At 44.9% G+C, this 12,171-nt stretch overlaps 1 protein-coding gene across 2 annotated transcripts; it reads right to left on the bottom strand.

Annotated features, from left to right (window-relative positions):
* Positions 1-722: 722 nt before the first annotated feature.
* NUDT2 (nudix hydrolase 2) lies at positions 723-7,609 on the bottom strand. 2 transcript variants are annotated; one of them, XM_068423248.1, is made up of 4 exons: positions 7,576-7,609; positions 6,817-6,870; positions 6,039-6,196; positions 723-1,633 (listed from the first exon to the last, which is right to left on the bottom strand). In XM_068423248.1, exons 3-4 carry the CDS (start codon positions 6,169-6,171, stop codon positions 1,320-1,322), a joined length of 447 nt encoding a protein of 148 aa, XP_068279349.1. In that variant the 5' UTR covers positions 6,172-6,196; positions 6,817-6,870; positions 7,576-7,609; the 3' UTR covers positions 723-1,319. The 2 variants fall into 2 exon arrangements, with proteins under 2 accessions (XP_068279349.1, XP_068279350.1); XM_068423249.1 differs by lacking the exon at positions 7,576-7,609 and adding an exon at positions 7,005-7,363.
* Positions 7,610-12,171: the final 4,562 nt, after the last annotated feature.

The following is a 12,171-nucleotide window of genomic DNA, read 5'->3' as shown; positions in this document are numbered from 1 at the left end:
ACACGATGTTAAACTGCCGCCCATATTTCTCAGCCCAGTTATGCCGCATCTCTGGTATCATAGGTCTTCTGCAGGCCTGTGATGCTGATGACCCTCCTCTCACTCCTGTAGCAAGGAGGCAAACAAAGTGGAAGTAGAATCCGCGTTCTCATACACTTATTTGCTTTGTGAGGTCCAAGTGCCTAAGCAGAAGAGCCTAGAGGAGACGTAGGGAAGAAGGGACACTTGTTCTCTCTCAGAGCTCCCTGGGATTCATAAAACCTCATTCCTCACCTAAAAATTTTAATAATGACAGCATGCTTTTTTGGTATTTATGTACCAAAACATCCAAGAGGTTATGAACCATTATTATGAACTGAACACGCATAATCATACAGAGTGCTAACAACCTCAGCTCCCACCAATGTCAATGACAAAAGAGAGGTGCACAGGAAACCTGATGCAGGTGAAGCTCATCAGTACCACCGCAGGCTACTGCAGTCATCCAGCATGAGTATCCACAGCACAGCACTGGCAGTGCACACAGCCCTGCTGCCCACACATGGGCACAGGGTGCAGCCACAGAAACACAGATGCTATCAAACAGGCGCAAGATTGCACATTAGCTTAGATATTCTGTGCAGTAAATGCTATATTAGGCAGATGGATTTCCCTTTCCCAACCTGCTGAATAATGGATGGTGAAGGAGTCTGTTAAAAAGCAAAAAGGAAAAGAGGCAAAAGTTGAACTTCCAAGTTTATCATTTAAATACTGTACATCAACTGTTTACTAAGACTCTTTGGATGGAAAATGTTTTCATAACAGTACATTAGTGATGTACATAAATTCATGATACAAACAAGACCTGAAATGATCTGACAAGGTATCAGAGTGTATCAGTGGAAGAGTTGAGAATGGAACTACTGCTTCCCCATTTGAAATTCAAGGTGCAACTTCTGCAGTAAACATTTTGTTATTAAAAATCTCCATATGCTCATTTTCTCAACTCTGTAATTCTACATCAGCAAGTCAAGAAATATCAAGTGGCTGATTTTCAAAAACACCTGTGATTGTTCAGCACTTTAAGGGAAAAAGAAAAGTAAAAAGAAAAGGAGACCGGGACAGAGGAAGTCTTTGTTAGCTCTGGGTTTCAGTTGAGACATCTCTGGCTCATGGTTCAATCAGACCACGCTTTTTTGCATTAGCTAGGGGAAACAAAAGCACAAAAAGAACCCTACATTTCTGCAGCCATGTAGTTCTTCTCCTGGTTAAAAAAACCCCCAAAAATAAAAAGCAGGCCATGCTTCTTCAAAAATTCCCCTTATCTTTCACAAAAGCATTTATTCTTTGGAGCAGAGAAACTGATGCACTTCTTTCAGTGTAGCCTGCATGTCTTCATATTCCGCAAATTTGCAAGCATCCTCCAGCTTCAGCCACTGGAAAGCTTGGTGCTCCTCCGAGAGCTTGATTTCCGTGTTACAGTCCTTCATTTCTGCCAACCAGTAAATGACAGTCTTAGGTTTGCCATGGACAGGATAGTGCAGTTCTTTCTTGTACCCCTCTATGAGGGTGAGCTGACTGGCCTGAAGACCAGCCTCTTCCTGCGTTTCCCGGAAGGCTGTCTGCAGGTCATCCTCTCCTGGATCCACATGGCCTGTCAAGAAGGTGAAAAAGAAAGTCTCTGAGAAGGAAACTCAGATTCAGTTGACAACTAGGAAGCACTGGGAGAAAGAGATGAGAGTACACTGTAGTTGATACAGAATCAAATGGAAATTGGAGAACAGAGATTGCTTTTCCACCTCTCATGTCTTGATTTGTCATTGTCTTGTGGCTTTTAGGATCGTTGTTTATACCACATCTTCTGAAACTCTCAGTGGCCTGTCAGCACTAGACATCTTTTCTTCCCAGTCCTCCTCTCCTCTTTTCTTCTGCAGCACTCTGCACCCATAATCATAGAATCATATAATAGTTGGAGTTGGAAGGGACCTCCAAAGATCATCTGGTCCAATCCCCCAGCAATGAGCGGGGACATATCCAACTAGATCAGGTTGCTCAGAACCCCATCCAGATTGACCTGGAATGTTTCCAGGGTTGTTCCACCTTAGATCATACTGAGGACTGAATGCCTCATGAACATTTTTCCTTTATCCAGTTAGAGAGGAGACTGCTCACCTGCAAGAGTCTTAGGCCTCTCTCAACCCTTCCCTCCCACAGAAGCTTAAGGTTCAATTCTGCAAAACTCTTCCTCATGCCAACAGCCCAGAAACAACGGGACCACGCGCCAACAAACGCCATTTAAAAGGTGGGTTTCAGTTAGGCAGTTAGGGGTATTTTTATTTCTCTCTCATATTCCCCTCTGAAATGCAGCAAGCCTAAAAGCCAGTCCTTTCACCAGCTGCGTAGTTCTTCTATGACACGTCATTTATTTTATGTTGCTCAGAACGAGAGGTGCCATTACAAACAACGGATAAATATAACACATCCCCAGCTGTTTGTACTTTTGTTGAGAAATGTCAGATTTGGTTTTCTCATGAAAGCTCCAGACCAGAACATAAATAGAACAAGCCATGCAAGATCCCAAAAAAAGCAACATAGCAGGAGTTGGGAGGCTTCACAAGGAAAAAAAAAAGTTAAGCTTTATTTTGCCCCTGGTGTCACTCTATTTTCTATGTAGCTGGCTGCAAATAGCCATAATTTCATCAGAGACGAATCTTTCCTCAGGTCCCAGGTACCCAAAGCCACACTTCAGTACTAGAACTGGGGTACGTGGGAAGGTTAGTTTGCTTTCCCAACAGGGCTCACTCACTTCTTTGTCCAAGTATCAGAAGCTTAACCACCTCCTGCAATGTGACATCATCTCAAATGTAAAATACGCTTCTATTTCAAGCGGCAACTGTGCAGAAAACAGCATCTGATGTTGCATTTGACGTCTTGGATATTTGAGATCAAACCCACTGAGGCTTTAAGCAAAAATATTTTCCCCCTGAACCTCAGCACTGAAAGTCAAGCTGTCTCCTTCTTTTTGACAAAGTATGTGTTTCCATAGCTGGGATTTTTACTAATAGTTGAGAAACAGAATCCACTTGGCCTGGCACAGCTGGATTACTTTTACAGTACCCACTGCAAATACCCACAGAACATCCATGAACAGTAAGTAACCACTATGTTTCATGATAGTCATGATCCATAGTCACTCAGTGTGCAATGAGTTGAGGCAGCAGTAAAGCTGGGGGGCTGAGATTCAGTTTCAACTCAAAGGACACCAGTGCGATCTCCTGCTCGCCAGCAGAGCGAAAGGCAGCCTCACCCTGCTGTTGATGATAACCTCAAGTCTAAGCTCAGCAAGTTTCCAAATTTGTGCGATACAGTCTACCTACTGGGAGAAGAAAGGACTGCTGGCAGAACCTCACACCACAGCTTCCAGATCCTCCTGCACTAAAGCAATTCCAATATGCTGAGGAGGAAAATGAACCCTGCATCCCCTTGCCGTCAGCATCAGCTAGTGCAAAGTCACAGTTCCCAGAGCAGAGATGAGGCTGATGAAGCTCTCATGGGGGGATCCAAGCAAGTCCAGTTTAATCCCATAAGGGTTGCAACTGCTTAGGGAACTTTTAAAATATCAATGTACAGCTGTAGCCTTTTGTGTGCTCTTGGAGAGATGATTACAGCTTCTCATTCTGGCTCCTGCCACATTAAATCTATGTCTACATCATACACAAGTTATGTTACTGCATCACACAACCTGAGGCTGCCTTTGAACACCCCTCATATTGCAGAGAATATATAATGTAATAGCTCCCCTTCATTTATTGCCCCCAAATCTGTGCCAAGCTACTATTAAAGGCTGTCATCAGATTGTGGCTTTTTTATGTGGCTTTTGATCTACAAAAACTTAATGTCTTGAGGGAGCTGACTCTGCCACTCTACTCTGCTCTGGTGAGACCCCACCTGCAGTACTGCATCCAGCTCTGGAGTCCGCAGCACAGGAAAGACATTGACCTGTTGGAGAAGGTCCAGAGGAGGGCCACAAAAATGATCAGAGGGATGGAATGCTCTTCCTCTAAAGACAGGCTGGGAGAGTTGGCGTTGTTCTGCCTTGAGAGGAGAAGGCTCCAGAGAGACCTTATTGCGGCCTTTTAATACTTAAAGGGGGCTTAGAAGAAAGATGGGCACAGACTTTTGAACAGGGCCTGTAGCCATAGCACAAGGGGTAATGGTTTAAAATAAAAGAGGGGAGATTTAGACATTTTTTACAATAAGCATGGTAAAAACCGGAACAGGTTGCCCAGAGAGGTGGTAGATGCCCCCTCCCTGGAAAGAGAATCACAGAATGTTAGGGATTGGAAGGGACCTCGAAAGATCATCTAGTCCAATCCCCCTGCCGGAGCAGGATTACCTAGATCATGTCACACAAGAACGTGTCCAGGCGGGTTTTGAATGTCTCCAGAGAACGAGACTCCACAACCTCTCTGGGCAGCCTGTGCCAGTGTTCGGTCACCCTCACCGTAAAGAAGTTTTTCCTCATATTTATGTGGAGCCTCCTGTGTTCCAGCTTGCACCCATTGCCCCTTGTCCTGTCAAGGGATGTCACTGAGAAGAGCCTGGCTCCATCCTCATGACACTTGCTCTTTACATATTTATAAACATTAATGAGGTCACCCCTCAGTCTCCTCTTCTCCAAGCTAAAGAGACCCAGCTCCCTCAGCCTCTCCTCATAAGGGAGATGTTCCACGCCCTTAATCATCTTCGTGGCTCTGCGCTGGACTCTCTCTAGCAGTTCCCTGTCCTTCAAGGTCAGGCTGGACGGGGGTCTCAGCAACATGATCTAGCTGAAGACGGCTCTGCTTATTGCTGGGAAGTTGGACTAGATGACTTTTAAAGGTCCCTTCCAACCCAAACTGTTCGATGATTCTGATTTTGAGTGCGTGACATCCATGCCTATGAGTCATTTCACTCCCTACTAAAATGCCTACGAGTCATTTCAATCGCTTGTCCAGAATTACTGTGTTCCCAGTGAACCTTTCCACATGGATCTCTCCTCCTGCAACAACCAATCATGTCCCAGCACGTGTTTTTTAGCTTTCCAGTAGCTGCAAACTCCGCTCCCTTAGGCTTTTGGTGAAGTGGACAAAGGCGGAGGTTTGAAAAGTTTTGTTCTTTCCCTTAACAGAAGGGCATAGTTGATACTGTTACAAGCTTTTTTTCCAATTTGCAAATTCCTGTTTACAAACTGCTCCTGCACTATGCTTTAAGAGCACTGCATTTTACAAAACAAGTAGTAAAAATTAGCAGTAAGAAACCTTAGAGGGTAAAAAACAGCATATAAGATGATCTACAAGGAACCTAAAGTATTTCTGTGCTCTGCTTTTTGTGGTACCAGGGCTGCGACAATATACTACCAAACACTGCTTCTGCCATGTGTCTTTACAGACGAGGTGTTGCTATATGTCTTGGGGCACCAGGCTTGTCTTCTCCTTTGGGATCTCACTGATGAGTGAGGATGGCTTAGGTGAAGATGGCTGATAAGGTTACTTCTCCTAGCTGTCCCCCTCATCTCTGCTGCATCAGGTAGATGCTCATCATCAATGATCTCCTGAACTTAAAACAAACTCCTGCATCTTCTAAAAAAGGCATTTTAAAGTAAATTATCACTGATTTCAGTTTGCCTTCTAATGTTGCACTGCAAACTGTGACCCTTCTGTTTATACATGGGTCAAACAACTGTGCGTTGGCAACAGCAGTATCTGGCAGAGAGTGAGACGACTGAGAAGGTAAAAGTTTCTCTAGCTACCTAATTTCAGTTGTCTGTTCAATGTCTGCCAGAAACATCAGACATCTGGGGAGCAGGACTGGGTGACTCGCCTCTAGCCCCAATCAGTCGTGACCAATAGTTTATACAGCCCCACTCTGCTGCACAAACAGCATAATCAGGGGCTACTGTCAACTGATTAACTGCCCCCCAAAGCTGACCTTAGCAGTGTTCAGCCAGACTTCAGTCTGTAATCTCACTTGCTCCCAACACAAATGACCCTGAAGTGTCTTATCAGAACAAACATCACCTTTGGGTGGGGTCCAGTGATGGGTCCCATAAGATGTCTGAAGCAGGAGGTATTCGATACCGTCAGTGACCTTAGAAGACTGTGCTGACTGCAGCCTCCTGTAGATGATCAAGCCACAAGCTCTCACAGCCATGTCCCTCTGTTAACTGCTTGGAGAGCTGCGGAAGAGCAGAGAGGATCAAGCAGGAACAACATACAACACGGAGCTCAAACAGAACAGTCATATTTAGCTAGGAAACATATCTCAGCATGGGCTAAAAGTCATCCATCCATTTCTAGTTACTACACAACTAAGCTGCATCTTATTAATTATCTTCGAATTGTAATAAACAAGAGTCCTTTCCTTTTTAAAAAAAGGAAACAGGAACCTATATAAAAGCTTTAAAAAAATAAGTTATCAAGAAGCACAAAATATGACCTGCACGACATTTCTTTGCTGCCGATATATTACAGACCACACCGCAGAGCGAAAAAGAAATGATAAAGCAAAAGGAAAGCCAGTGATTAACACCGTGAAGCCTTTCCACTTCAAAAATCCAAAGACTCTGTGCAAAGGTAATACCTCAACATTACTGGAAGTGGCGTACAGAAATAATTGCCCAAGACAGATTCCCTGAAGCAGAGAACTCCTCGAGATGCCAGTGGCAGAGCTGAGAAAATGAATGCCAAACGACAGGTTCTCTGCTGCCTGGTCTAGACATGAGGCTGTTATACAAAACTAAAAGCTTCTTGGCATATGTGTTAAGCACTAATTTGATGTAAATAGAAAGGAACACACCTCTTAAGTGACAAATCTTGTAATCAGTAAGCTACGCAGCCAGGACAACTGGTCCTACACAGAAAAAGAGAGAAAGCAATGGAGATGAGAAATCCTTGCTAAAGAATCCAGCAATTCCCGGTTCCAGGCAAAGCTTTGCATTTTGCAGAGCCGCGCGTTTCAATAAGTAATAAATTTACACAACACACTTTTTCCCTGGGATGCCCGGCGAGGTATCGTGACACCTCCAGTTTCCGGACTGGGAAACCACAGCACGGAGCCCTTCACCGCCAACCAAGCCCCGGACGGCGTTCAGCTCCCTTGGCTAACCCCTCTGCAACCGCCACCATTAGCTTCTGACCAGCCAGGCCAAAGATAACCCACCGACCACAGCCCCGGGCAGCGCCGGCACCAACCGCGCCTGACGGGGAGCCAAGAGGCCGCCCGAGGCGGGAGACCAGCACCACCTCCCGTCCGCGCCTGCAAACGCCGCGCTGGGACGCCCAGAGCCGGGAAGGACAAAGCACCCCGGGGCCCCGCTCCCCTTCCCGTGCCCTCAGGGCCTGCCGGGCCGCTCCCAGCGGGCAGGGCCCTCCCGGCACCAGCCTGAGGCGGCGGGACCGGCACCAGGCCCGGCGGCCCGGGGGAGGCGGAGCCCCCCCGCGCGTTGCCATGGCAGCGGGACAGCGCGGTGCACGCCGGGACACTGGGGGTGCCGGACAAGGAGGCTCCGTGCCCAGATCACCCCGACCGCAGCCACCCAGCGACCCCCGCCCGCACCTTCGGTTCCAGGCCGGAGAGTAGGCGGGGCATGGCGCACGACTGAAGGCAGCCTCAACCAATCACAGCGGCACAGGCGCCAGCGGTAGCTCCTCCCCACTCGTTCCGTCCTCCCTCCCCCTCCCACCTTGCCTTAGGCTCCGCCCCCTCCGGCAGGCGAGACCTCGGATTGGTTTCTCCCCTCCCGGACTCGCCCCATCCGCGCCTCTCCCTAGCTCTATTCGCTGGCTGCGGGCGTGAGGCTGCGCGCGAGCGTTTGAAGCGGGAAAAGAGTTGTCGCTATGGAGACGCGGCCTAGTAGCGGCCGGGCGGCGCCGCGGCCGGTGAGTGGCTGCAGGGGCTGGCGACGGGGTGCCTGCCGTGAGGTGAAGGGGACGGCTGCGGCGAGGGAGCGGGGGAGTTGTGCTGGGGCCATCACCCTCCCCGGGCAGTGGGGCAGTGCCGCGACTTCCCTCACCCCGTCCCAGCGTGGAGCCCGAGCTGGCTGCGGTGTGGTTTGCTGGGCCGCCCCCTCCATCGGTCCCTACCCGGCTCTGCTGTGTGCGGGGAAGAGAGGAAAAAACCGGGAGGAACAGCGCGGGGAAGGGTGAGAGCGGGGGCCACACACGGTGGGGCGCAGGGGTGAGGTGGCAGCTGGCTGGGGGCGAGGCGCCCACCTCAGCCCTTCACCCCTTCTTCCAGGGGGTGAAGCTATAAAGTTCCTCAGCCCGTGACTAAATTCAGTGAGGGCAGCTATAAATCCCTAAAGTCAGTGACCATGCTCTCTCTCAGTCACGCAGTGTAATTCCAGATGCTCAGCGGTTTGTTTTGATACAATTATAAAATAAATATTGAAAGCCATTTGGTAAATCTTACTGGCAGGAGACGCCTGGGCACAATTTTCAAATAATCAGCATCCCAAGATAACTCGTAGATAATTTTCTCAGCGTGTGGTTGAATATTAGACACTTCCCGTTTCCATGCAGCTGTTGTTTTAAGCAGTTGTCGAGGATCAGCTGTAGGATGGAGTCTCTTCTGCTGAAGTCACCAGACTATTCATAGTATGAAGGGATGATTATAAAAAAAAATAGCAGTCTCTTGCCAATTGAAAAATACTCCATTGGAAAACAAAAAGCCCCAACATTTAGTTGTTGTTTTAAGTCTGTTTCAAAGAGCAATGAAATGAATTGTAGTTTTAGTTACCAACTCTGGCTTAGGTATGTCAGTAGCAAAGGAAGTAGGAGTATTGCTGTGGGGAGAAGACCTGCATCGTGGTCCAGCTGTAAAATAGTTGTCATTTAACATTGGAAGTATTCCCTCCTCTCCAATTACTTTTACTATACTGAAACTATAAGTGGTTATCTATTGCTAGTATTCAGATTTGTTCCTCCTAGCTTCAAAACAGGCTGCTACAACACTTGTTGCAAGGAGCAACAGAATGTTTAATACCACGTTGTGTACATGCACAGAGTTCCATAGTATAATCCTATGATCTTACAAAGCGATCTGCTGCAATGTCAAACACTTTCATAGTTCCCTACCTACAGCATTAAACTAAAACTATGAACTCGTGTTACAGTACAGATTATCTATTATTATGAGGCTTGTGTTTATAAAAGTGCAACCACACCCTGACCCCATTCTTCACAGGAATACCCTAGTTTCCAAGGAATGGGGTCAGAATGATTAAAGGTAAAGCATTTTGTGTGGTGCTCTGTAGAAGCAAATTAGCCACTCACTTCTGGAGGGCTAAGTCAGATTTGGCTTTGGGTCACAGTTAAAAAAGGGCTTAATGTTCAGATGAATAAGAAATAAAGACGAATGACCAGTGACGTGAGTTAGTAAGTCTCCCTTTTCTCTATCGTATGATTGCCAGATCGGCTTTGTTCTGCTCTTCTGCTTATATACTTCAAAACCCAGCAAATACTTTGGCACAGACAGAGCCTGTGCTAAAGACTTCTTTGGGGTAACATGGTTACAAGTGATGAGTACAATACACTGCTATAGTTGCAGTCAGAAGAGGAAATATACCTACCTGCTACATGCGTTTACAAATTTTATAAGTTAACTTTTGTTTTTATAAGGTGCTTGTTAAGCAAAATTATTTACATAACACAAAGTGATAGGCAAGAAAACAAGGTGCTGTTTAGGTTTTGTATGCTGATTAACAATTACTACATTTATCAGATGCCCTTGAAAATTGTGCCTAATAAAATTATTTAATGATTAGACCAGAGTTTATGATTCAGAATGATTACTGTAGATTATTTGCAGGATTAAATGTATAGTTGCATTAGTTGGCATCTGTAGGAGTCCCACATAACATTTCTTCACTTTGCCATGACTTAATTTCCTTAGTTTAAAATATGGATATAGTGGTACTTGTGTCATGTCTCAGTGGTGACACTCAGGAGTATCAGTGGAAGTCAGCTAAAGTTGTCAGGTAGATAGTGAGCTACAGTGGGATAACAGGCCATGTGAGTGTTATTCAAGTGAATGGTGCACTGAGATCTTTAATATATCAGTGGTTAATAAGGATCAAGATATAGTGGTCTAAGGCTGCTTTATTCTTAAAATAGTCTATGTAGGGCTTTTATGTGATTTATTTTATGCACAGTGACTGACACTCACTGAGTATCTTTGAAGACCAGCCTTTTCTCCACTTTGAAAAGTGCATTGAGAATGAAAAGATCTGTGTAAGAGCTAATTAACAACTAAAAGCATTTTAAAATGGAGGATCAGCTCCTAGAGCACAATTTTGTGGTAAGTTAATTTCCTTCAGAATATGTAAAATATAACCGCTCATTTCTGCTATTTACACCTGACTTTTCTTTTTTCCCTGAACTTTATGACCTCTAAAAAACCTCTATGACTGCAATAGCAGAGGAGTTCTCTGATGACAAGCTGTGACCTTATTCTGTGCTTTGAGTTGGTCCCTTTATATAAAATTCTAATGCTTGTTTACCACAAGTACTTATCCATTAGCAGCATCTGGCAGCCTTTTAAGATCTTTGTAAAACTTCTTTGCATAAGAAATAAGTTGTAGAGAACTCAGATTTGCCACATAAAGATGATAGGCTGACTGGTCCCTTGTTCAGACATCTCACATCTTCCAGCAGTAAGGTATGTCACCATTAACTGTTTCTCCCTTGCTGCTAGCTTGTATATTAGTAAGTAAAGATGCTCCGGACTTCGTTAATTTCACTGTTTTGCTGACCATCTTCAGCATCTTTTTGTCAATGGCAAAGCAGGCCCCTTGCCTGAGAAGAAGGTGAAAATTTCAAAGTGAAGCTGAGTATTTCTGCCAGCTAAAATGAGAAGGGCAACCACTGAACAGTGAAGAATTACAAGGGATGTTGTAATAGAGATTGAGTGAAAAGGTTTTCTTAGGCCTGAGACTATCTGACCTTATAACTGGGTGTTCATGGATAATTACACCTGACTCACTTCTCTAAAATATGTTATGTCTAACTATTTTAAGAAATCTTAGGCTTTTGTCTCCATCCTGTTTTCAGTGAAGCCACCCATAGCTTTGCAGGGAACAAGACCTGGGCTTTGATATGAAACTACCACACTGAAGAATGTTATATTTTTCTGCCCCAGGACACAACGTTCTCTCAGGTGAACAAACAAAACTAGATCCTGACAATAACTGAGGGAATGCTGGCTGTTATTTATTGTAAGAAAGTAAAAGTCTTCTCTTTTTTTGCCAGAAGATGGCATTATCATTAACAGTTTAGGATTCTTGAAAACCTACAAATGCTCCTCTTATTTCTTTACAAAGCCAATTTATTTTGAAGAATTATGTATGTTTTAGAAACAGTGTTTTCAGACACAGAGAACTCTACAGTGTTGGACAAATGAAAGTATTCTTTTAATGAGGAGAAAGCCACTCCTTTCTTCTACAGCATCGCCGATTAAAAGGCCAGAAATGTTTCACTGACAACTGCAATTTCCTCTGAATTCTCTCGTGTATGAACCAGACCAAATCTTTTAGAAAATTGTCTACTCTTGAGTTTTAAAGTAATCAGAAATACTGTTACTCCTTTATTAGTCAATGTTCGGTTTTCCTAGGTTGTGAAATTGCTGTTCCATGGATGAAGAGAGATTGGAGTTATCTCCTGAAACCACTTAGATCTAGTAAGATTTATTATATCTAGGGAAGCCGAAGCAGTTATATTACTTCACGGGCCAGCTCTCATTCAGAAGCCATTTACTTGCTTTCACATGGCACACAGAGCCCTAGCCAATAAGCCGTGCAGAGCTGCTTACATGTCTCAGTACTAAGCTTCTTGTATGTTCTGCAGTACCTATATTACTTGGATTTTCTGTATTTTGAGACTCCTAGTCCCTTGTTACCCCAGATAATGGAAACCTGTCTGTACAGTCATTTCTAGCTATTTAAATATATTTTGTTTCATTATAACCTTGACCTTAAAATTCTCAGTTCTCTCCCCTTGTCTGCTGCTCTTGTTTTGGGAAGCGTCTCCATTTTTTTTTTCTTTTTTATCCTTTCTTCTCTCTCCTGTGTTCAACGTTATAATTCAAACAGAGGTTAACACTGAATTAGTTCTTGCACTGGTCTTTGGCCACTCTGTATTCAACTTAAGCATATAT

The sequence above is a fragment of the Nyctibius grandis genome, chromosome Z (assembly GCF_013368605.1).
Source record: "Nyctibius grandis isolate bNycGra1 chromosome Z, bNycGra1.pri, whole genome shotgun sequence".
NCBI lineage: Eukaryota > Metazoa > Chordata > Aves > Nyctibiiformes > Nyctibiidae > Nyctibius > Nyctibius grandis.
Note: the sequence above shows the minus strand (reverse complement) of the source record. Positions and strands in the feature narration are given on the sequence as shown.

Excerpts from the sequence above, each read along its gene's own strand:
- NUDT2 (XM_068423248.1), bottom strand. The coding sequence starts at position 6,171 with ATGGCTGTGAGAGCTTGTGGCTTGATCATCTACAGGAGGCTGCAGTCA. Across the intron at positions 1,634-6,038 it reads TCACTGGACCCCACCCAAAG|GCCATGTGGATCCAGGAGAG; the intron begins GTGATGTTTGTT and ends CCTTCTTGACAG.